Source organism: Dasypus novemcinctus, chromosome 12 (genome assembly GCF_030445035.2).
Source record: "Dasypus novemcinctus isolate mDasNov1 chromosome 12, mDasNov1.1.hap2, whole genome shotgun sequence".
In the NCBI taxonomy this organism is placed as follows: domain Eukaryota; kingdom Metazoa; phylum Chordata; class Mammalia; order Cingulata; family Dasypodidae; genus Dasypus; species Dasypus novemcinctus.
Genome location: NC_080684.1, coordinates 101,877,365 through 101,901,793, shown reverse-complemented (window position 1 = coordinate 101,901,793; position 24,429 = coordinate 101,877,365). Strand labels below are relative to the sequence as shown.

At 47.9% G+C, this 24,429-nt stretch overlaps 2 protein-coding genes across 4 annotated transcripts in view; both read right to left on the bottom strand.

Moving 5' to 3' along the window:
* Window positions 1–6,410, bottom strand: part of CCDC134 (coiled-coil domain containing 134) — a 32,865-nt gene extending 26,455 nt beyond the window's left edge. Inside the window, exons 1-6 of one of the 3 annotated variants that reach the window (XM_004484135.4) lie at window positions 6,190–6,410; window positions 4,405–4,571; window positions 3,398–3,519; window positions 3,105–3,189; window positions 1,115–1,296; window positions 712–783 (exon numbers count right to left, since the gene is read on the bottom strand). In XM_004484135.4, the coding sequence (XP_004484192.1) occupies window positions 712–783; window positions 1,115–1,296; window positions 3,105–3,189; window positions 3,398–3,519; window positions 4,405–4,507 (564 nt within the window). In that variant the 5' untranslated portion in view covers window positions 4,508–4,571; window positions 6,190–6,410. The remainder of the gene's footprint in view (window positions 1–711; window positions 784–1,114; window positions 1,297–3,104; window positions 3,190–3,397; window positions 3,520–4,404; window positions 4,572–6,189) is intronic. The other 2 variants (XM_071219070.1, XM_004484136.3) reach the window with 2 other exon arrangements.
* Window positions 6,411–7,417: 1,007 nt separating this feature from the next.
* MEI1 (meiotic double-stranded break formation protein 1) overlaps window positions 7,418–24,429 on the bottom strand; it is a 103,167-nt gene continuing 86,155 nt past the window's right edge. The window contains exons 25-31 of the mRNA XM_004484138.4: window positions 22,543–22,624; window positions 22,177–22,352; window positions 14,121–14,202; window positions 9,808–9,914; window positions 8,843–8,974; window positions 8,531–8,643; window positions 7,418–7,616 (exon numbers count right to left, since the gene is read on the bottom strand). Coding sequence (XP_004484195.2) covers window positions 7,571–7,616; window positions 8,531–8,643; window positions 8,843–8,974; window positions 9,808–9,914; window positions 14,121–14,202; window positions 22,177–22,352; window positions 22,543–22,624 — 738 coding nt within the window. The 3' untranslated portion in view covers window positions 7,418–7,570. The remainder of the gene's footprint in view (window positions 7,617–8,530; window positions 8,644–8,842; window positions 8,975–9,807; window positions 9,915–14,120; window positions 14,203–22,176; window positions 22,353–22,542; window positions 22,625–24,429) is intronic.

Sequence of the window (24,429 nt, the reverse complement as noted above, 5' to 3'; positions counted from 1 at the left end):
ATTAGATGTGGGTGCCTATTATGCCCTGGGATGGCTATTCACAACCTCACAATTAGCCACCCAAGCTGGGGTCCACACCCCAAGGACAGGGAACCTGAGGCTAGAGAGAAGCAGTACCTAATGCAAAGGGCATCAGTGAGTGAGTGATGCTTCCTTGGCCCAGACCCAGGCCCGTTGGGCTCTGTGATGGTTAGGCTATTGTGTCAACTCGCCTAGGTAATTGGCCCAGTTGTTTGCTCAAGCAAGCACTGGGCTAACTGTAATACAAGGGCATTTATGGACTTTAGTCACCATTGACTTTACTGCAGTGGTAAATTATAGATAGCTGGTGATAATTACATCAATCAGGGAGATTGCCATCAGCAATGAGTGATGCTTAACCCAATCAGTTGAATGCCTTAAAAGGGGAAATGATTCCAGCATTGAGAGAGAACTCCCCAGCTCGTCTTTGGAAAGCCAGCATCTCTCAGAACTCATCAAGAACCTTCAGTGGACTTTCATTGCAGCCCCTGGTTGCAGCCTGCCTATGGAACCTGTACTTGTGCATCCCCACGGCTGCGTGAGAGACTCTTACAGAATCGCGTACCATTGACAGATATCTCTTGTTGATTATGTTTCCCTAGAGAACCCTGACTAATATAGGCTCCAAGTTCAAAGGCTTTGTGCTCGACCCTGGGTTCCCCAGCCTCCCCATGATCCCAGGAAGCTCACCTCTGTATGGTCTATTTTAAATGGGTTCTGGAAGTCGGAGTCTTTTTCGCTGATCCCCAGCTCCTGGGCCATCTGTGAATTGGGAAAAATTAGTCACCCTTTAACTTTTCCTGCCTCTTGCTCCCCTGTGGGCTACTCCTTCCATGCCAGGACCCAGGCCCAAGGTCTGGGCAGATACAGAGCAGGTAATGACCCCTAGGGACACAGGTCAGCACAGAGCCCCTTGAGATGCAGCCTCCGTGGCCCAAGGTGCCCTCCCAGAGACTCATCACAGAAAATGCAACCTAGCCGTGACATTCAGACTCAACTGAAGGCACATGCAAGGCTCCCAGCCCCTCCAGAGGCAAGGCTCCCAGCCCCTCCAGAGACAAGGCTCCCAACCTTGCCTACCCCTGCAACTTACCAGGCTGAGGATGGGTGAGTGGGGCCCCTGGTCGAAGATACCCGTCTGGTTGCAGAAACTGATGCCCCAGCGGATAAGGAGGTTCCAGTTGGAGTTGTGGTCAAAGTAGTGGTGCACGATCCTCGGGAAGCGCAGCACCACGTCACCAAAGAAGGCTGTGTTTTCCACCACATGTGAGAAAGCTGCGGGGAGGGCGAGGGAGCCCGATGAGCAGCTGGGACAGCTGCCCTTTCACAGTCCCCCTAGCCAGCCCCAGGCGCCCTCTAGAGGTGGCATCTATCAAGCCCACTCATCAAAGAAGGGTGCAGTGCCCCCTGACCCCAACTGCCAAGCACAGCTCTGGTGTGTGCTAAGGGTTTGTGTCCACCAGTCTGCTGAATCCTTGGGAGCCCCTTTGGCGGGAAAAGGGGCTGCTGTGTCTATGCCACAGACAGCTAATAGTGGCAAATTCAGGCTCAAACTCAGGTCTGTCTGGCTTGAAGGTCTGTGCTCTTTCCCTTGCATCTCACTAGGGGACTGGTTAGCTGGGGGGCCCAGAAGTGGGTGTCACTTCACACATGGAGGTGAATCATATGACAAGTCCTCCTGGGACTGGCTCCCCCGATGTGGCAAACAAACACGCACAGTTGGGCACTGGCGTTAACACAACTAGTGTCTGCGAGGGTTCAGGTTAGCATGGCCAAGGGAAAGGCCATATATATATACAAGTTTTTTTTAATATTCTCTCAATTTTATATATTTATTTTTGTTTTGTTGTTTCCCAATTTTATTTTTTCTTAACTTTTTGTTTTGAAAGAATTTACACTTACATAAACACTGCAAAAATACTACATAAAATCCATATATACCCTTCACCCAGTTTCCCTTAATGATGTCATCTAACCAGGAACGTGACATCGATACAATGTTATTAATTAAGCTGCAGACCTTTTTCAAGTTTTGCCAACTGTCCCACTAATGTCCTTTCTCTGGTCAACAGGTCACTTTGGACGGAGGTTGGTTAGTGTGTCCATCACGGGGGCAGGCCCCAGACCCAGGTTACCATGAAGAGTAAGCATATCTGCAGCCCCAGGGCAGCCTGTTTCAACCACCCTTGTAGGCAGGGCCCAGGCAGCCCTCCCCTCATTGTCCAGGGCCACCCACAAAGGTAGTGGACTCCTCCAAAGACTGGGTGGTGAGGCAAGAAGGGTGAGGAGTGCTTGGCTTCAGAACAGTTTTGAACATCAAAGAACTCAGGGGTTAGCCTGGTTCAGTGCCAAGAGCCAGGGCTCTGGAGTCGTGGGCAAAAACCACTGGGCAAATCACGTGTCCTCTTTTATGTGGAAAATGAGGCAAAACTACCTTCCCTTCTTCATAGTCATAGTGGAGACTAGTGATGATATTTATAGAGTGCCAACCATTCATTAAATAAGGGCCACTTCCATCTTCCCTCGGCAGTACAGCCTCAGAGACTGACTTTTAAAATGTAAACTGTTAATGGAGAGAAGTTATCATTGGAGAGAAATTCTTGGAAGAGGGGATAAGGAACACAGAACATTCTTTCATCTTATTAATATTTATCTATGTTTGTCCCACTTGATCTCAAAAAGGATTTAAGGGGGTTGAGGCTTTTAGAAGAGCAGTAAAGAACACTGGTAACCATCCTCACTGGCTTGGCTACTTTCACAGGCCTCAGGTTTTTCTCCTTTAAATGGTAATGATTCTATCAGAACGGGGCAGGAAAGTAGTACCACCACCCCTACCTCCCCCAACAGGCCAAGTGACCCTGTCCCGGGCCCTGGAGGGGTAGCAGGCAGAAGCTCCTCCTGGGTCCCCTGCTCCAGGCACAGGACTGCACAAGGAATACACAGACTTCACTCTGAAGCCCAGAAGCACTGAGAACCACAGGATAGGCACCCCTATGCCAGAGGGGAGGAAAAAAGCAACAAAGCAGGAGGGAAGAAGCAGCTGGAGGGGATGGGGGGGGGGGGCAGGATTGGGAAGGTCATACCATCCTTCAGCTTCTCATCCTGGGGGAAGGGCCCATCCGGGAGCACATCAGCAGCAATGAGAACTGTCCTGGAATCCTCCAGCACCTGAGGGAAGCCCACCCAGGCTGAGAGGCAGTACAGGATGCTGGCCCCAGACCCACTTCAGTTCCATAGTACATGCAGCTCCCCTTCACTGAACACCATCCCCTTAGAGAACACTTGCTCATCTCCCGAGTGCCAAGACCAAAGGCCATGTGAGCTGCCCATGCTGCAAGACCCGTCCTGCTGCGAGCTGCCCCCTGCCCACACACACCTTAAAGAGCCCCTTAAGCATGACATCGAGGATCTTGTACTGCTGGTGGACATCGTTCAGCTGGGCCAGGTTCTTCAGCGCCAGCAGCTGCTCCCGACGCTTCACCTCAAACATCTTCTTGTCTGGGCAGCATTAAGTTAGGGGCTGGCACTGAGACTCCTGCCTGGACAAGTCTTGAGGTCCCAATCCAGAGGGCCTGTTCCTGACCAGCAAGCATGCCCAAGGGCCATGGATGCCCATAGCTGGGACCTCCCCCCACCCCCAACCCCTGCCCAGGGAAAGAACAAACTGACTGAGCAGTCTATTCATCCAGTTCACAAAGGCCTCCTCACCCAACGGCCTGGACCCAGCCTTCCAGGACACAGCTCCTGCCTTCCCCTCCCTTTGGTCTTTGTGCGATCTACCACAACTCTTCCTTGTTCCCAGAAGCTCCATGTCTTTGGTCATACTGTGTCCTCTGCCTGGGATACCATCCCCACCCTTCTCTATGAATTTCTATTCTTTAAGACCCAGCTCAAAAGCCACAGCCCAGTTCTCCTTGTCCCCTCCTGGGCTTCTTCACAGCACGAGTCAGAACACAATGATGATATGTTTAGAGACTTTCTCCCATCCCCAGGCCTGTGAACTCCTCAAGGCCAGGGACTATTCCTGATCTATCTGTGTCCCCAAGGTCTGGCCCAGAGATGTCCAGCACACCAGGTCAAGACAGGCCAGTAACCCAGAGTTCCTAAATCTACTCAGAGTTGCGCCCACAAGATGCCTGGCACATGTACACTCCTCACTGTGCCCTTGTGGCCCTTGACTTCTCCACTTAATATATGGGAAACTAGGGCCCAGAAGAGAAATGACCTGTTTAAGGTCTGTGGAGAGCACTTTACCTGCCCCCCCACCCCAGTTCCCACCAACTGGACGTGCTCCACACGTGGAATGCCCCTTGGAGTATAGAGACCTTATTTACAAGCCCCTCAGAGACAGCTCATCATCCTGCCCTCAACCCTGAAGGATACAGATCTCCAGGCTCGGGTCCAGGGTGGTCCTCAGGGTGCCTTTAGCACCTGTTCCAGTCAGTGCCAGGGCAAAGAGGAAGGCCAGGAACTGAAGAAGGTCCATGTCTGAGACTCTGGAGCTCAGAGTAACCCAGAGAAAGGGGGTAAGACCCAGAGCTTGGGGTTACCTAAAAACAAAGAATGCAGGTGAACAGCTTCCCAGGAGGAACCATAGCTCTGACGAAGCACAGCTCCAAAGACCAAGAACCTGGCCTTGAGAAATCCTGAAGCCCCTTGCCCAGCGCCTGGGACGGGAAGACATGCAATAAAGTCCCGTGGATGGCGGGAAGGAGGAAGGAAGATGTTAGCCATGTCGGGACAATTGGGGTCAGCATCTGAGAGCTCCAGGCTGGTAAAATAGGGATAAGGAGGCCACCTCCCTGTTGCAGTGAGGACTGTTGAGGCACAAAGCCTGGAGAGCAGCTGGTCAATTTCATTCCCCCAACCCCTCACCCTGGCCTCCTAGGAAGGAGGCCCAGGCCAATCATGGGGGATGTGAACTTTCTGGGGTTTCCCTCCTTCCCTGACATCTGTCATTAGAAAAGAAGAAGAGCCACATGGGCGGGAAGGGAGGCAGAACAATCTTGGGATAAGAGGGCTGTCACACAGGGCTTCTGCAACCAGGGACACCACATGAAGCACCTGTTCCTCTTCGGGCAACATACCACATTTACTTACTGAGTACCTACTACAGTCTAGACACTGCTCTAAGACCTGGGAATAGAGCGGTAAAGACGACAAACAAAAATCCCTGCAGTCATGGCACTTCTGTTCTAGTAGGCATATGAGACAATCAATAAACTTATAAAACAAGCACGGAAAGAGAAGAGGGAATCAGCGGGGTGTAATAATATCAAATTCAGTGGTCAGAGAAGGTCTCATGCAGATGACAGCAACCCAATTTTACCTATGTGGAAATCAAGGCACAGAAAAATCAAATCACTTGCCCAAAGTGACACACAGCTATTCCCAGGCTGTGGAGTATTTGACTCCATCTGTCTCCAGTAGCATAGGCTACCTTAGAGCTGACCACTGTTCTACCATGACACCTGTCCCAGGGCAAGGGTGCTCAGTTATACAGTGAGAACCAAATAGGATGCAGAGGTGTCATCCGGATAACTGTATCCTCCACACAGATGAGAAAACCGAAGCCCAGAGAAAGGCAAGGAGTAGTCCAGAATCTCCCGGGACTCTCTTCCAACTTTCCAACTTCATGCTACAGACAGAAAGCAACCAGATCCAGGCTAGGGTAGAAGCTGAGGGGACGCGCGTGGTGGTGGTGGTGGTGGTACCTGATAGCCGGCAATGACTGAAGTGGAGCAGTGGGGAAGCCAAAAAAAAAAAAAAAAAAAGAAAAAAGCGGGGGGCGGGGGCTGCTGGGGTGGATCCTGCTTTACTGACGGTCATTCCCACTGATCTGCCCTCTCAATCCCGGTCTCCGCCCCGCGCGTCCCCAGAACTCTTCCAGGCTCGGGGTGCGATTCTGAACCCATTTTTCAGAGAAGGAAACTGAGCGGTGACGTGGAGTGGCATGCCCGCGCAGGGTACGCGGTCGGGCTCGCAGACCAGATTGCTGCCTCCGAGCCTCTGCCCGAGGAGAAGAGAGCGCCTTTCCCCAAGAAGAGAGGCGTCCGAGGCCGCGAATCCCACTCCCCACCCCCAGCAGCTGGCTGGGGAGCCTCGATCCCCGCCCCCACAGACACACCACCGGGAGCCTGCCCGCCGGGCGCCCCCGCCATCACCTACCGGGCCGGGCAGTGCGGGAGGCGGCGGACGCGCAGGCCCAGGGAGCGCAGGTGGGAACGAGGGACCGCCCGCCGCAGCGCGGAACATAGGACCGGGTCAGCAGCTGCCGAGGCACCGCCTGGCGCCCGCCCGCGCCGCTCCGCCCACCAGTCCGCTCCAGCCAATGAGCGCGGGCCGCGACCGCCGCGCCAGGGCCCCACTTCCGGCCCCGCCCGGGCTCTACGCGCGACCTGTGCGCGTGCGCGGAGCCCTGGGCCCAGAGTTGGGTGAAGTTAGGTCTGCACGTGCGCCCTGTGCCCCAAGGGCGCGTCCGCAGACCACGGCCCTGGCCCCCGCCTTTCGGCGGGCTGACCCGCGCCTTCCCGCCACCGCTTCGTCATCGATGACCGTGTTTTTTAAACTGCAGTTCACAAGATCGTTTCAGCGAGTCGTGACGAGCACTTGCCTTTTTCTCTTTTAAGGAATTTGCAGAGCCGGCAGTGCAGAGTTGGGGCATCTCCCGCTCGCCCCCCTCACCCCCCACAATCCACCAACTTCCAAACGGAGTTCGCCGGCGGCTTCCCAGTCTGTTGGTTAGTTCGGAATTCGGCCCCTTTTTTGCAGGGTCGGTAAAACAGACCTAGGAAGAAGGCGGGGGCGGGGGGGCCAGGGCTGGCCACTTGCCAGCTCCGCGTCCCTCAGCAGGCGGGAAGGGCGCTTGGAGGCCCGGGCTGGGTGAGCACGGACCAGGAGCGGTCACCTCCATGGAGCTGAGACAGACAAACAAGCAACTGCACACGTGGGCCCATACATAGTGGCTCTGAGGGCTGTGAGGAAAGGAACGGGGTCCTACTTCAAACAGCAAGAGCAGAGGAGAGCTCCTTCAGTCGGGGAAGGCTGAGGCCAGGGCGGTTTTGCTGAATTTAGAAGACTGAGATGGATTTGACCTGACTCACCTTCCTCACCTGGAAATTATATCTCTCTACACCTGAGCCGAGGCAGCAGGTGCCTCTAACAGCACTTAGATCCCGGCAGGCTCCAAGCACAGGCCCTGAGAACGGGCTGGCTGGTGTTTTCTGAGCACAATGAGGGACCCAGCTGGTGCTCCTTATGTGGCAGCAGAACAAATACCTGCCCCCTGACGAGGCCATCCATTCTCTGCTGAAGGTTGTCCAGCGGGCTGAGGAACCAGCTCAGGGGAGACAGATGAGTTCAGGGTGAAATGCTTTTGAGAGACCGTGCAGGCATATGAGTGTATTATTTTATTTCCTGATTACATTTCAACAATGGAATAAATGGTTCCAGATGAATGGCTGCAGTTCTCATCCATTTCTTCAACATGGCCCTGACTTTGTGTCTGGGTCTCAGTTCTCTCCATTTCTGGGCCTTCAAGCCCTGAGGGTCAGTCTCTGATGTGAGACAGGGATACGGCCACCCCTCCCAGGCAGCTGACAGCAAAGCATGACAGGAGAATAGCACGGAGGTGGCCTGACCATGGGGGAGCCATGCTTCCAGAACCCAAAAGGGCAAGAGTGCCAGACAAGAACAGAGGTACTTCTAAGAATAGTGGAGTAGATTCCCAAATTGGGACTTGAGCGCCAAGGCTGGGTGGTTGCTATTCTACAGGGAAGCAAACCTTGGGAGGGAGAAGGAGGAGAGCCAGAGGGGTGGGGTGGGGGTGGGAAGAGCACTGTTCCTCCCCTCCCAGCCTCCAGGACCCCTGTTTATCTGGAGCACCAGGCTCCAGAGGGCCTGTGCCCACTGCCCCCAGCCCCAGGCTTTCTCAGGGACATGCCAATCACCCAGCTTCCCCACATACTGGGTATTGGGCTAAGGAAAGCACCTGTATCAACTGGGCTCCAAAGCCCTTGGGGAAGGACTAGCTCACTAGTTTGGTGGTATGGCTTTGGAGACAGACAAATCTGGCTCAAGTCCTGATGATACCTCCTAGCTGTGTCATCCCGAGCACATCATTTACCCTCCCAGGTCTACGTTTTCTCTTCTCATATTGGGGGTAGGAATCATAATACCTTACTGTTATGTAGCAACCCTGGGACATGGGCATTACAACTACATTAACACCACCTAGCTTCTGCGGCCATCTAATCTAAGGATTAGATACAGTGCATGTCATGTGCCTGGTCTCAGCAGGACACGTAATAAACAGAACACGTTATTGTTATTGCTGTCACTGTTGATATTCTCACTGACCCACTTCTTGCTTCAGAGGACAGGGCTGTAGACAGTGTACCTGCCATGAAACTCTTCCAGAGCAGGGATTTGAGCCCCTCATGATGCCACAGCCTCCCATGGCCTGGGTGCCTTTGAACAAGCCAAGGGTCCCAGATGCAAGAAAGGATACAGCATGTCCTTCAGGGGTGGGTGGGTGGAGGAGGCCCTGGGGGGAAGGCCCTCCAAGGAGGCCTGCAGGGTCTGTGCAGTGCTGGGATCAGCCAGGAGGCCCGTGCTCTGAACCTGAGGGAGAAAAGGATGGAGATGCCAGGCCTGCTCAGTGTCCACTCTGACTACCCCAGTTGCAGCCTCAACTCCCTGCTTGCTGCTGCAACTGGCACTCCCGACCCCCTATTAGCTGCTGCGACCAGAGCCGCACCCTCCATAGGGAAGGCAGTCTTGAGGGCCCAGCTTCACAGTGTCTCCACAACTCTCCACCCACCTGCAGGAAGAAGTCACGCAGAGCCTGAAGTGTGGTGCTCGAGAGTGTAGAAAGATCAGCCAAAGCCGCATCTTGCAGAACCTGACCCACTTCTTTTTGAGAGAAGACACTGCTGCTCCGGAACCGCACAAACTTGTCCAGGGAGAGAACCCCCAAACAAACACACTGTGATTTGACATCTCCTAGACAATTCCTGTGCCCCAACCACGAGCAGCACTGGGCTGGGGACACAGATCTGAAGCCCACAAGAACCCTGGCATCAAGGAGCTTTCAGGGTGCATGTGAGGCAGACCTGGCAGGAGCTGGCCCCTGCTCATCCCCTTGGCCTTGGCTCCTCCAACCCGACCTTGCACCTCAGACTCTGCCAAATGAACTATGTGTGTTTCCTTGCTGTACCTGCTTTCCTTACTACCTGGAAACCTTTCCCTCTCTTTGCCTTTGAATCCTTCCAGCCTCAGCTAAAATGTTCCTTTCATTGCTGAGTGTTCTTTCATTTCACTAGAGTGCCTACTACATTCTTATTCCCATCTCTCTGGCTTTGGCAGGGACAATTACTCTTTTTTCGGTATTCCTTTGTTGATCCACTTTGCTTTTATTCCTGGGCTTGCTGCCTGCCAGGCACTTTCCTCTGCTCTATCCTGATGTGATATTTTTACTCTTAGCTTACTTGCCTATCTCCTTCTCTACCCTTAAAGGCAGAGTGTATTTGGCCCTAGCATAGGACTTGGCATGTGGCCCTGGTCATGATGTCAGGAGTGAGTGAAACAGGAGAAAGGGTGTCAGGGACTCCTGAAGTCAAATGAGTTGTGGACATTTAGAAGAATTCTCTGAGCAGACCTCTTACAGAGTGGAGGCTCATTTATCTTCCCTGAGGTTTAGGGTTACCTAAATAAGGTGTCCATGGTCACCTCAGGACCCAGCTCACAACATTCTTCAGATCACAAGACCATCCTTTCTGTACTTACCAGAGTCATGAGCCTCAAGATCTCAGGTCTGAGGAAGGAATTCTTTCCAGAATCCAGGAGGGTAAATAGCAAAAACCGATTCCAGGGCTGGGAGGCCACATGGAATGCTGTGGGAAACACCAGACACCCAGGCTGGTTAATATTGCCTTTCCAAAGGCCTTGGAGCACTACTAAAGAGGATATTCTCCTTGCCCGAGCAAGAGGGGCTGCTTAGTTGCAGAGAGGGCATTAGACAAGCTGACCCCAGGAGGTTTCTTCCTTCCCTGAGCTTTTATTGACCTATGCTGCCTGGCTCAGTCAGACTACACGTCCCATGAGTGTGGGAGACAGGCAACAGGAATGGTTCTGTCACATACAAGCTTGTGACCTTAGTTGGGTAATCACTTGATCACTCTGAACCTCAGTGTCCTCATCTGTAAAATGGGCCTGGCAGTATACTAGCAGTGTTGTTAAAAGGATTAAAAGGGGATGGGGGCCCCACCTTGATCAAGATGGAGGAGTGAGATGCTTAGAAGCTTAGAAGCTTTGAACAACCAGCAAGAACTGACAGAAACATCCTTCTTAAAGTTCCAGAAAACAGTTAAAGGCCTCAGTAACAGGGTGAGTGCCAAATTAAGAAAAAGGCTACTTAAAAGTAGTAGGATCTCATGGTGCCCTACCTAGCCCCTCTCCCACCCCTCATTGGCCTGGCACAGAACTGGTCTGTGCTCCAAGTGCATATCCCTAGTCCTGGATCCAAAGGGAGCAGAGTAACCCTTGTGCACATACTGGGAACATGTATGTCTGGCCCAATCAATCTGGTGGTGGCCTGAGAGACTTGTATTCCAGAACTTTCCCTGCATGTACAAGGCAGCTCATGGAACTTTCCTACAGAACACTGTGGTAGAAAAGTCAAGTTGTGCTGCCTGGAGCAAGGGATTGCTGGCCCACAGGACGTGGAGTACAGTGCCCAGGACCATGGGAAAACTGTTTCCAACTGTTTTCTTGGAAAGATGGGACATTTGGAACCATGTAAATGGGGGAATTCCTAGGGCCACATAAACATGCCCAGGAGAGGGAAGCCCCTCTGCTTTGGCCTGGAGCTAGTCTTTAAACTCATGGTATGGATAAGCCCTGAAGAAGAGCACTTGCACACATCAATTTACAAAGACTGGGTGTGACAGTTGGAAGTTTTTTGTGAATTCCTGAAAAGATCATGTTCTTAAACTAATTCATTCCTGTGGGAATGAGACTCTTTGATTGCATTAGATTCAATTAAGAGACCTTGATTAGATCACTTTTTACTAGATCACTTTAGGGGCTTTGATTGGATTATGTCAGTGAAGCGAGACCCTGGTTAGGTCTCTGCCCTCTTGCTGGGGTCTTACATAAACTGAGAACCAAAAGCAGAAACACATAGAGAATTCCCATCTCTCTTTCAGACAGACCGACAGTGTAGCATCTCCTGAGGAACTCATCAAGGACCTTCATTGGAATTTCTGGCTTGTAGCCTGCCATACAAAATTTGGACTCATACATTTCCATAGTCGCATGAGAAACTTTTATAAAATCTCATTCTATTTACAGATATCTACTGTCAGAGTTCTGTTTCCCTAGAGAACCCTGACTAATTTAATACACTGGAAAAAGTGTTTTCTTTTTTCCTTCTTTTTTTTAAGCCTCCTGACAAGACAAATCAAGTAAATCTCTGTTCTAATGCTAGCTGGATATAAGCTTAAGAAACAGATGCCTCCATGGCTAAATTCTAGCAATAACACATTAAAATATCAAAAAGTCCAAGTTTCAACAAAAGGCTACAAATCATACAGAGAAACACCAAATGATAGCGTAGGCAAAGGAGAAGATGCAAGCATTAGGACCTGACTTAGACATACTAGACAGACTTATAAAAAAATCACCTAGGGAAGCAGATGTGGCTCAAGTAATTGAGCTCCTGTCTACCATATAGGAGGTCCAGGGTTCCATACCCAGAGCCCTCCTGGTAAAGGCAAGCTGGCCCATGTGGAGTGCTGGCCTGCATGGAGTGCCGTCCCATGCAGGAGTGCTGCCTGGTGCAGGAAGCGCGGGTCCACGTGGACTGCTGGCGCAGCAAGATGACGCAACAAAAAGAGACACAGAGGAGAGATAAGAGATGCAGCAGACCAGGGAGCTGAGGTGGCGCAAGAGAATTCTCACCTCTTTCCCACTCCGGAAGATCCCAGGATTGGTTCCCAGAGTTACCTAATGAGAATACAAGCAGACACAGAACACAGAGCAAATGGACACAGAGAGCAGACAATGGAGGGAGGGGGAGAAAGAAATAAATAAATATTTTATTTAAAAAAAAAGATTAAAAAAAATCACCTAAAAGAAAACATGGACAAAGAACTAAAGGAAATCAAGAAAGTTACAAATGAATAAAAGGAGAATATCAATAGAGAGATGGAAATAATGAAAAGGAACCAGACAGAGCTAAAGACCAGAGTAACATATTAAAAATCACAATCAACAGCAGATTGGAACTGGCAGAAGAATCAGAGAAGATACGACAATTGAAAAATCATTCAGTCAGAGGAACAGAAAGAAGAAAGAATGAAGAAAAATGAACAGAGCCTGAGGAACCTGAGGAACACCATCAAGCATACCAATATCTGCACTGTGGGAGTCCCAGAAGGAGAAGAGAGAACGTTGATATGAATATGTACATCCAAGATGTTCACCAAACTTTAAACAGTTAAAACCCAAATAGACCCACCCCACAGCATATTATAATCCAACTGCAGAATGTCAAAGATAAAGAGAGAATTCTGAAAGCCACAAGAGAGAAGCAACGTATCACAGACAAGGGAGTCTGAATAAGATTAAGTGCCAATTTCTCATTGGGAAACATGGAGGCAAGAAGGCAGTAGGATGACATATTTAAAATGCCGAAAGCAAAAACTTGCCAACCAAGAATTCTACATCCAGCAAAACCAACTTTCAAAAATGAGGGAAAGATTAAGATCTCTCTTAATCTCTGAGGGAATTCATCACCACTAGACCAGCCCTGCTATAGATGCTGAAGAAAGTTCTGTAGATTGAAAGTACAATAGTAAATTGAAGCTGCATGAAGAAATAAAGATCTCTCTTGAGGGTAACTTATGGGTAAATACAAATGCCAGTACTATGGTTGCTTTTGGTTTCTAACTCCACTTTTTATTTCCTCCAGAATTTAAAAGGCAAATGCATAAACTGTAATGATAAATCAGTGATTATGGACTCATAATATATAAATGTAATTTATGACAAGAACTACATAAAGGTGGGGAGAGGGGTAAAGGAACATAGTTTGTATATGCTATTGAATTAATTTGGTATTAAAGCAAATGAGATTGTTACAGATTTATAACAGGGGTTCTTAAACTTTTTTGTTCCACAGACCCCTTACTAAGTCCACAAACACCCACACCAACATGTCCCCGCAGGAATAATGTTGTGTTTTTTTAAAATATCAATTCAAGCTTATGGGCCCCTGGTTAAGAACCCCTGATTTAGAATGTTAAATTTAATACCCATGGTAACTACAAAGAAAATATCAGAGAATATATAAGCTCATAGAGACAGAAATAAGAGCACAGGTTGCCAGGATTAGGGGAGAAGTGGGAATGGAGAGTTAATACACAATGGGTGTGGGGTTTCTGTTTTGAGAGATGGGAAAGTTTTAGTAATAGAAGGTGGTAAGAATAAGACAACATTGTGCATGTGAGTAATCCTATTGAATGTATGCTTGGGAGTGCCTGAGCGGGGAAAGTTTATGTTATATGTATGTTCCCACAATTGAAAAAATAAAAGAAAGAGCAACTAAAGAGACAATGACGATTGTAATTCATGATCCGGAGTGGTATATAGTAAGGGAATTGAAAAGGTTCAAAGAGACATTATTGGGGCTATGGAAAAATTGGAATATAGACTATAAGCTTTATATTAATGTTAAACTTCTTAAACTTGGCAACTGCACTTAATGAATATCCTTGTTCTTAGGAACTGTACATGGCAGTATACTGAGACAATCAAATGGAGAGCGAACGAGCAAGTAAGTGAGCAAGCAAGACAGAGGTAGATAAAATGATATGGCAAATGTGGCAAAATGTTGAGATTGCTGGATCTCAGTTTTTGGGGAGCTTGGTAGTCTGTTTGAGTTCTCTGTACAGAATTTGCATTATATTTGTATCTGACCTGTAAGTTGTAAAGTATTTCAAAATAAAAAGTTAAAAAAAGATGGGGCAGGAGGGTGGCAGAGGCTGGCTCCCCCACCTCCCCCATTGGAATAGCAGAGAACAGGGCGGGTCTCTTACCTACAGCTGGCCTCCGAGCATGCAGGTAGTCAAGCAAGGCCTCCAGGCAGCCAACACAGATCTGGGACAATAGAGGGTCCTTCTGTAAAAAATCAGAAGATAAGGTCAGGTTTTGCTACCAATGGGTTTTGGTGCCATCTAAGAAAAACCGTCTGGTTTTCAGGGCTTTTTGGATTTCAGGTTTTCCAATTTGGGGTTGTGGCCCTGTATGTAATCAGAAAATGTTTGCTGCTTTCATCCTTACCCACAGAGCACAGTTGCTTATATTAGGTGATTTGCCTACATTCAAGAAACTGTGGGAAACGGACTTTGGCCCAGTGGTTAGGGCGTCCGTCTACCACATGGGAGGTCCCCGGTTCAAGCCCCGGGCCTCCTTGACCCGTGTGGAGCTGGCCCATGCGCAGTGCTGATGCGCGCAGGGAGTGCCCTGCCACACAGGGGTGTCCCCCTCCCCCACGCGCAAGGAGTGCACCCATAAGGAGAGCCGCCCAGTGCGAAGGAGGGGGCAGCCTGCCGAGGAATGGCGCCGCCCACACTACCCGTGCCGCTGACGACAGCAGAGGCGGACAAAGAAACAAGACGCAGCAAGGAGACACAGAGAACAGACAACCGGGGGAGGGGAGGGGAATTAAATAAATAAAAATAAATCTTTAAAAAAAAAAAAGAAACTGTTTTGTTTCAGAAAAGAAGGACCTTGTTCCATGTGTGATCACTAATAGATTCATAGAATACTGACCCTTGAAGAACCTCACAAATTATCTAAGTCAGTGGGTTTTAACCTTTTTTTTTTTTAAAGATTTATTTTTATTTATTTAATTCCCCTCCCCTACCCCAGTTGTCTGTTTTCTGTGTCTTTTTGCTGCGTCTTGTTTCTCTGTCCGCCTCTGTTGTCGTCAGCGGCACGGGAAGTGTGGGCGGCGCCATTCCTCGGCAGGCTGCTCCCTCCTTCGCGCTGGGCGGCTCTCCTTATGGGTGTACTCCTTGCGCGTGGGGTGGCACTCCTTGCGCGCATCAGCACTGCCCTTAGGCCAGCTCCACACGGGTCAGGGAGGCCCGGGGCTTGAACCGCGGACCTCCCAGGTGGTAGACGGACGCCCTAACCACTGGGCCAAAGTCCGTTTCCCCCCTTTTTTTTTTTTTAAAGCAGCAGAACCTTTCATCAAATAAAATCTTGTTCTTTCATAATTTGTAACAAAGGCTCTACAATAATGAAAGGTGTTGGTGGAGGGTGATGTATGAATATTCTGCATATTATGCATGATTTATTTGCTTCATCTTTTAAAGATTTATTTTATTTATTTATCCACTCCCCCCATTGTTTGCACTTGCTGTGTCTGTTCATCTTCCTTGTTTCTTTAGGAGACCCTGGGAACTGAACCTGGACCTCCAATGTGGGAGGGAGGTGCCTAATTGCTTGAGCCACCTCTATTCCCTGCTTTGTTGTGTCTTTCATTGTGTTTTTCTTCTTGTAATTCTTGTTGTGTCATCTCGCTGTTCCTGCCCATTGCATCAGCTCACTGTCTTGCTCATCTTTTTTAGGAGGCACCGGGAATCTCTGCTCCCTGCTTTGTTGTGTCTCTCATTATGCTTTTTTTCTTCTTCTTGTGTCTCTTGTTGCATCAGCTTGCTGTCTTCTTTAGGAGCCACTGGGAACCAAACAAGAGGCCTCCCATGTGGTAGGCGGGAGCTCAATCACTTGAGCCACATCCACTTCCCTGCATAATTTATTTGTAAGCTCACAACTTCTCAAATAAATAAATAAATAATTTATTTAGTCACACTAAAAAAAGTCTTGTGTTCAATAAGCACATGAAAATATCTCTATATCATTTATCATTAAGGAAATGCAAATTAAAACCACCATGCAATACCACTACATACCCCTAGAATGACTAAAACTAAAAAGACTGACAATACCAAGTGCAGACAAGGATGTGAGGCAACTTCAACTCTCATACCCAGCTGGCAGGAAGGTAAAATGTTACAATCACTTTGGGAAACAGTTCGATAGTTTCTTATAAGGTTAAACATACACTTACCATATATGGTGAGCAGAATTTTAAGATGGCCCTATGACCTTGCTCCCTGGTATTACTCCTGTGATTATGCTATGCTATGTGGCAAAAGGAGATTGTCTGATATATTATTAGAATAAACATTTTTTTTTTTTAAATGAGATTGTCTGGGTGAACCTAATCTAATCACACCACATGAACCCTTTAAAAGCAGAGTTTTCTGTGGCTGGTAGAAGAAGAAGAAACCAGAGATATACAAGCGTAAGTGGGACTCAATGTGCTGTTGCTGGTTTGAAGATGGAGGGGGCCACGTAAGAAGGAACTTGGACAACCTTAAAGAGCTGAAAGAGGCCCCTGGCTGACAGCCAACAGGGAAATAGGCTCTCAGTCCTTTTACTGCAAGAAATTGGATTCTGCTGACAACTTGAATGAGCTTGTAAGTGGATTCTTCCCCAGATCCTCCAGGTGAGAGTCCAGCCTGGGTGACCATGTGATTTCAGCCCTGTGAGATCTTAAGCAGAGAACCTATTTGAGGCCCCCTGGACTTCTGACCTACAGAAGTGAGGTGATAAATGGATGTTGTTTTAAGCCACTAAGTTTGTGATGATTTGTTACACAGCAACAGGAAACTAATATATCATTTGAACCAGCAATCCCACCCCTAGGTATTTACCCTAGAGAAATGAAAACACACATCCATATAAAGACTTGTACTTGAATATTAAGAGCAACTTTATTCATGATAGCCAAAAAACTCAAAATCCTCAATGTCTATCAACAGGTGAATGAATATACAAATTGTGGTATAGCCATACAATAGACTACTACTCAGTAATAAAATGAACTGATACACACAACAGTATGAATGAATCTTAAAAGCACTTTGCTGAAAGAACCTAGATACACACTACCACATACAGTATGATTTCATGTGTGTGAAATTCTAGGAAAGGCAAAACCAGAGTGCCAGAAAGCAGATCAGTGGTTGCCAAGGGTCAGGGATGGGGAGAAAGGATTGACTGCGAAGGAGCATAGGGAACTTTTTGGAGTGATGGAAATGTTCTATATCATGAATATGGTGGTTTACAAACTGTATATATTTGTCAAAACACATCCAATTATACACTTAAATTTAGTGAATTTAGATTGAAATAAAACTAACCAAAAAATCTATGCTCTTCTCCGCTATTCTCTGAAAGGCAGTATAGTCTGGTGGTTAAGGGTATAGAGCAGCCTTGGGTGGGAATCCTTGCATGTTTGCTTACCAGCTTTGTGAATCCAGGCAAATTACTTAACCTTGCAGAGTCTATTTTATCATCTGTAAGTGGCAATAAAGACATTATCTGGAGAAGCAGATTTGGCCCAGCGGATAGGGTGTCTGCCTGCCACATGGGAGCTCCAACATTCAAACCCAGGGCCTCCTGACTCATGTGGTGAGCTGGCCCACGTGCAGTGCTGATGTGCGCAAGGAGTGCCGTGCCACGCAGGGGTGTCCCCTGCATAGAGGAGCCCCACGCGCAAGGAGTGTGCCCCATAAGGAGAGCCGCCCAGCGCGAAAAAAGTATAGCCTGCCCAGGAGTGGCGCCACACACATGGAAAGCTGACACAGCAAGATGACACAACAAAAAAGAGACATAGATTCTGGGTGCTGCTGACAAGAATACAGGCAGACACAGAAGAACACACAGTGAATGGACACAGAGAGCAGACAACTGCGGGGGGGGGGGGGGGGCGGGGGCGTGGCAGGGAAGGGAAGAGAAATAAAAAATAAATCTTTAAAAAACAAAGATTATCTGGATTGCTAAGAGGCTTAGATGAGAAAATGGATATAGAGTAAACCCTCAATAAATGAAGCATATGAAAAGGGAAATGCTCTCCCCTCTTTAACAACCCCTAAGACTCCTCCACAGAACCTCTAAAGCAGGTGTTCTTAACTTTTTTTTGTTCCATGGATCCTACTGCCATTCAGGTGAAATGAATACTACTGTAATTTATTCATTGCATACATTCATAAGTGAAGGAGATACTAGATTTCAGTTAGAGGTCAGAGAAAAATATAAGCTGATTTTTTTCAATTCAAGCTCATGGACCTCCTGAAATCTTTCTACAAACCCCTTGTCCGTGGACTCTTGGTTAGGAACCCCTGCTCTAAAGCCTCCAAGGAACACATTTTAAAGTGGTTGATCTAATTCACCCACCTTATGTACAGATGGGAAAAACTGAGGCCCTGGAGAGAATACTTGACCTGAGGACACCTACGGGTAGTCAACAGGTCTGGCACCAAAACCTAGGTCTCCTGATTCCTGTTCCAGCGTCCTTTCTCCTCCTCCAGGCTAAAATATAACTGTTCACTAGTGGGGACTTCTAGCCTCCTCCCAGGCAGCCAGGGCTACAGGGCTATGGGCCATCGTGACTTCCCCACCTGGTAAGGGGGACAGCCCCCATGCCACTCCCTGTCCACATTACCCCACACAACCAGCAAGGGGCCCCTGGATGGTGGGTGAGGAGCCTGGGAGCTGAGTGTTAATCAAGGCTGGGATCACCACAGTGCTTTGCTTCCTTGGCACTTCTTGGGGCACTGAAAGAATGCCGACTTTGTAGCAAAAAAGACTTCCATTTGAATCCTGGCCTAAAACTGTATGGCGTTGGGCAAGTTACTTAACATCTGGGACTCTCCTGTTTGTAAAACTGAGATAGTAATTTCTACCTTACAGAGGAATTGTAATGAATAAATAGTATATGCCAAGTGCCTTGAGTGGAATAGGCACTCTGTAAATGTTGTTCCCTTTCCTCTTCCTCTGCATGTTCTACTTACTCTCAGAGAACCTTATCCAGATATCAAACACCTGCTTTTGCAGGAATGTTCCCTGAGATCAAAACCTCAAGTTTTATAAAACTAATTAGCTCCCTGGTATCCAATCTGGTAACACATTCCACTCCACCCCAATCAACAAGCCAAGTCTACTGAGCATGAAGAATATCTGTCTCTTCTCTGCTCAGGCCTATCCTTTTCCCTTCCCCCAAGGCTCCCCAAGGATGTAGCAACTGATCTTGAATGAGAGAAGTAAACCCACAAGTCCACCAAGATCACCTGACCCTCGCTGGCAAATTCTGGAAAGCAAAACCAATCAATCAGAGAACTAATTTACAGCCTCATTCTGAACCTCCAGGTGCAGGACCAGATGAAGTCCTGGGGCTGCTCTGAGCAGGCTAGCCCACCGTACCCCTTTAAACCTGCTACTTATCAGATACCTGTTTAATGCACAAAGGTAGGGCTGAGCACAGGGGAAGGGGGCTGGCGAGAAGTGGCAGCAGCCAGTGGCAGTGGAAGTGCCAAATATCCCTTCACCCAGCATGCTCCACTCAGCAGGTCCAAACTCCTGCAATCCCAACCTCCCCCAGGGATGGAGCAGAGGCCACCTGCTCTCATTCCAGAGCATCCCCAGCCTCACAGGGCCTTCTCCCAGAGTATCTCCGCCTTTCCCACCCTGCTCCTCTCCACAGAAGTAAGCTTGACTAGTCTGATTGACGACTTTGTGAGAAAGAATGTGCTCAGCACAGCCTCTACGGCAGACTCCTCCTTGAACCCACCTGTCAGCAGGGAGAGTGTGTTTTGGATCACTCTTGGCTAAAGGGTAGGTTTACGTGGGGGCAGGAGATGGGGCAAGGAGTGGAGTTGTCCAGCTCTGCCTGTGACTGGTTGAATACATTTAATTCTGGGGTGATGTTGTTGGAAGTTCACTGTGACCCTATATAACTGCCTTTTTCTCCAACTGGTCTTACCAAAAAAATCAAAGTTTTGATTTTCATCTGATTCCTATACCTACTACCCAAATAGTTTCAAACTTGGAGGCGGTGGGATAAGGAACAGAGTATTCTAACTGCCCCTCCACTCCCAATTAGAGATCTCACCTTCTACCCCCAATAGTTTACCCAGTATTTCCTTCTAACTGCATACAGTTCCTGGAGTTCTAGTCAATCTAATGTTCTCCGTGTCATTACACTTCCAGAGCTGAATCTGTGCTCCTTACAGAATGGTCCACTGCCTGGCTCGGCCAGAAGATGAACCTTTGGGAAATGGTTTGAGAAACTCGATTTAATCTATTTTTTCTCCACCTTTTCCCCACCAATCCTTTACTTCTAATTTCACTGCACAGGCTCTGCATGCCATCTCTGAACTGCAATTTTCTATCTCACAGGGCTAGTTTGTGTGAGACTCATACAAGATTATAGATATGAGAGGGCTTGGGAAACTGAGAAGTACTCATTATGTAATGTCATTACCATTGCTATTTTTAATCCTGCTTCTTTCTCCTCAGTGACCTAGGCCTATCATCCCTTACTACATAGTACTCCTGGGCCTCCGTGCCATGGCTACTCCCGTCCCCAAAGCAGAATCCCAGTGTTGGAAAATACCTTAGAAGTCACCAAAGCCAACACTCCAGTAGGAGTTCTTGGGGACACTTGGTTTCTGCTCAGAAACCTCCAGTTACAAGATACTCCTCTCCCTTTCTCCCAAGGCAGGCCCCTCTATTGTTAGACAGTCCTGACCATGAGAAAGTTCCTCCTCTGTCTTTCCGCATCTATCTCACCCACTGGCCTAGGTGTCCAGCTCTAGAGGAACCTAGAATAAACCTACTTCTTTCCCATTGTGGAAACATTCAGAGATTTACAGTCCTGTGGGCCCTCTCACAACCAAGCAGAAGGGAAGTCTGCTCCTGGCTCCTCCCAAACCCATGCCACACGTACTACTCCAGCGTCAAAGATTCTGCACTTTCCCAGCACTCAGTCAGTGGCACCGATGCTGTAATGTGGTTGGCCCAGTGATATCAGGGAGGACTAGCTTTATTGAGATATAATTCACAAACCATAACATTCATCCTTTTAAAGTATACGATACAGTGGTTTTTAGAATATTCAAGTTGTTCAACTATCTAATTCCAGAATATTTTCATCACCCCCAAAAGAAACCCTGTACCCATTAGCAGTCATTCCTCATTTCCTCATTTTCCCCTTCCCATTGCCCTTGGCAACCATTAATCTACTTTTTCTCTCTATGGATTTGCCTATTCTGGACTTTTCATATAAATGAAATCATACCATATGTGAGCTTTTGTGTCTGGCTTCTTTCAAAGTTCAAAGTTCAACATTGTAGCATGTATCAGTACTTCATTCCTCCTTTTTTTTTTTAAGCTTTTATTTATTTACTTCTCCCCACCCCCTTGTTGTTTGCACTCGCTGTGTGTGTTCATCTTTTTTGTTTCTTTGCGAGGCCTGGGGAACTGAACCTAGGACCTCCAATGTGGGAGGGAGGCATCTAATTGCTTGAGCCACCTCTGTTGCTGCTTTGCTGTGTCTCTCATTATGCTGTTCTTCCTGTGTCTCTTTTTGTGTCATCTTGTTGGTTCAGCTTGCTGTGCCTGCCCATCACACCAGCTCACTGTCTTGGTCATTTTCTTTAGGAGGCACTGGGAACATCTGCTCCCTGCTTTGTTGTCTCTCTCATTATGTTTTTCTTCTTGTATCTCCTGTTTCATCATTTTGTTGTGTCAGTTTGTTTTGTCAGCTTGCTATGCCTGCCCGTCGTGCCAGCTCACTGTCTTCTTTAGGAGGTACCAGAAACTGAACCATAGACCTCCCATGTAGTAGGCAGGAGCTCAATCAGTTGGGCTACATCCACATCCCTTCGTTCCTTTTTGTAGCTGACTAATATTTCATTGCATGGATATACCACATTTTGTTTATTCATTCATCTGTTGGTGGACACTGGGGTTGTTTCTACTTCTTGGCTATTATAAATAGCACTGCTATGAACATGTGTGTCCAAGTTTTTATGTGGACATCTTTTGGGTATATACCTAGGAGTGGGATTGATCGGTCATATGGTAACCCTATGTTTAACATTTTGAGGACATGCCAAGCTGTTTTCAAAGGTTGCTGAACCATTTTGCAATTCCACTGCAATGTATGAGGTTTCCCAATTTTCTACGTCATTGCCAAGACTTGTTGTCTGCTGGGGTCCCAATTAGCAACGGCCTTACCTGCACCAGGAGGTTCTGCAGCCCAATGACCAGGGACAGCACTTGCGATGTACCCAATGGAGCAAGGACAGTGTCCTCAGGATCTGATGCTAGCCGGGGACCGGAGGGCACCAGGGCCACCAGGGCAGAGGTGAAGCCTTGCTGCAGGGCTGTCCGCAGGAAGCGTAAGATAGCAACTGAAAGCAAGAGACTCCTTACACCTAGTTCCTGCTTCCTTCCCCACCTCCCATCCTGCTCTGCCATTGGAGGGGAGACAATGGAGATATGGGACCATATATGGTCTGGGTGGGAGGGGGAAAAGGGTGGTCCTATCTCAGAATCTAGGGGCAAAGCTTTCTTTCCTGCTGGAGGCCACTGAGTGCGCACCTGAAAGCAGTATAGCCTTTTTCTTTGGAAAGCTGAGGGCATTCAATACTTGATCCAGCTCCACAGACAGTGTCTGGTGAACCTGACAGAGCAGAGGGCAAAGGGTTAATTCCTACATTCTGGGAGCATGGGCAGAAGATAACCTGACCCAATATCTCTTCTACCCCCTGCCATATATAACCAATATCTTCTGAGCCTCGCAGTCTTGCTTCAGAATTATGAGGAAGAGATCGAGCACATGCCTGGAGAACTCTTCTCCCAAACCTCCCCCACCCTTAAGGGCCTCCTTCATCAGTGAGCCTTCCCTGGCCTCATCTGTGAGCTTCAGTCTCCAGCTCAGCTACCATGCACCCAACTCAGAAGATCTGGAGGCAGCCAGACAGGAATCAACTCCTGGCTCTGCCTCAATTTCTGCATCCATGAGATGGGGACAATGCCTCCTGCTATCTCACTCCCCTCAAAGCTATTATGAAGATCAGCTGAGGATCAGCATTGTCAAAGCAATGTCCAAACCGGCATTAGTGGGCCAACAGGTTCAAATATGTGGGTCTGTTCTCCTCCACCAGAACATGAGCTGCTTAAAGGTGGTGACTTTGCTTGGATCTGCTACAGGCCCTGGCATGAAGCTGTTGCTTAAAAATCCTCATTGACTGGTGGAAGTGGAGGGTTCTAGGCAGAAGAACCAATTTGTGAAAAACCATGGTGGCAGTATGCAGTATAATCACATAGTAGAGCATTCATCACTTCAGTCATTATGAGAGGAATTTTGTTTTTTCCAATAATAATAATAAAACCAGACAAACAAACAAAAAAACTGTAGTGATGAGAAAGTGCACAGTTGATTGGGAAAAGAGCGATGAGTTGCAGATGATGGAAGGAAGGGGGGAGGGCAGAAGTCAGGGTCAAGCCAAGAAGGGTGTCTGCTGCCACATAGAGGAGAAAAGCTACTGAAGGACTTAGGGAAGAGGAAAGGTGAGGACAGATAGTGGCTGCAGTGATAGGAGATATAGAGAAGGGGAGAAGCTGGAGGCCAGGAGAGCCATGAATATGTCACATTAATGATGAGGTCAAACGGTCAGGCCTGAGCCAGGGCAGTGGAGAGGACTTGGAGTAGAGGGACTTAGGAGGAGTTATTTGTTCAGGTGTGAGCAGAGGGCCAGAGGAGAGTCAGGGGTAAGATGCAGGCTTCTGCCCAGACAGGTGACTGCAGAAAGAGGGGTGGGCCCGACAGCTTCATGCAAAACAAGAGGAAAGGAATTAACACCGATTCTGTTCAAACTCTTCTAAAAAAATTGAAAAGGGAACACTTCCTAACTCATTTTGTGAGGCCAACATTACCCTAATACTAAAGCCAAATAAAGTTACCCCATGATCAAGTAGGATTTCTCACAAATATACAAGGATGGATCAGCATAAGAAATCAATTAATCTAATACATCACATTACTAGAACAAAGGGGAAAAAACCACATGATCATCTCAACTGATGCAGAAAAGGCATTTGGAAAAATTCAGGATACCTTCTTGAGAAAACACTGAGAAAACTATAAATTGAAGGAAACTTCCTCAACATGAAAAAGGGGATATTTGAAAACCTCACAGCTAACATCATAGGCAATGGTAAAAGACAAAGCTTTCACTTTAAGATCAAGAACAAAACAAGGATGCCTACTGTCACCACTATTATTCAACATTGTATTGGAAGTTCTAGCCAGATCAATTGGGCAAGAAAAAGAAATAAAAGGTATCCAAATTAGAAAGGAAGAAGTGAAGATTTCCCTAACTGCAGATGACACGATCCTATTGTGGCAGTTTGAATTTGGTGAATCCAAAAAGAGAAAGATTATGTTTTTAAACTAATCTATTCCTGCGATACTCTTTGATTGCA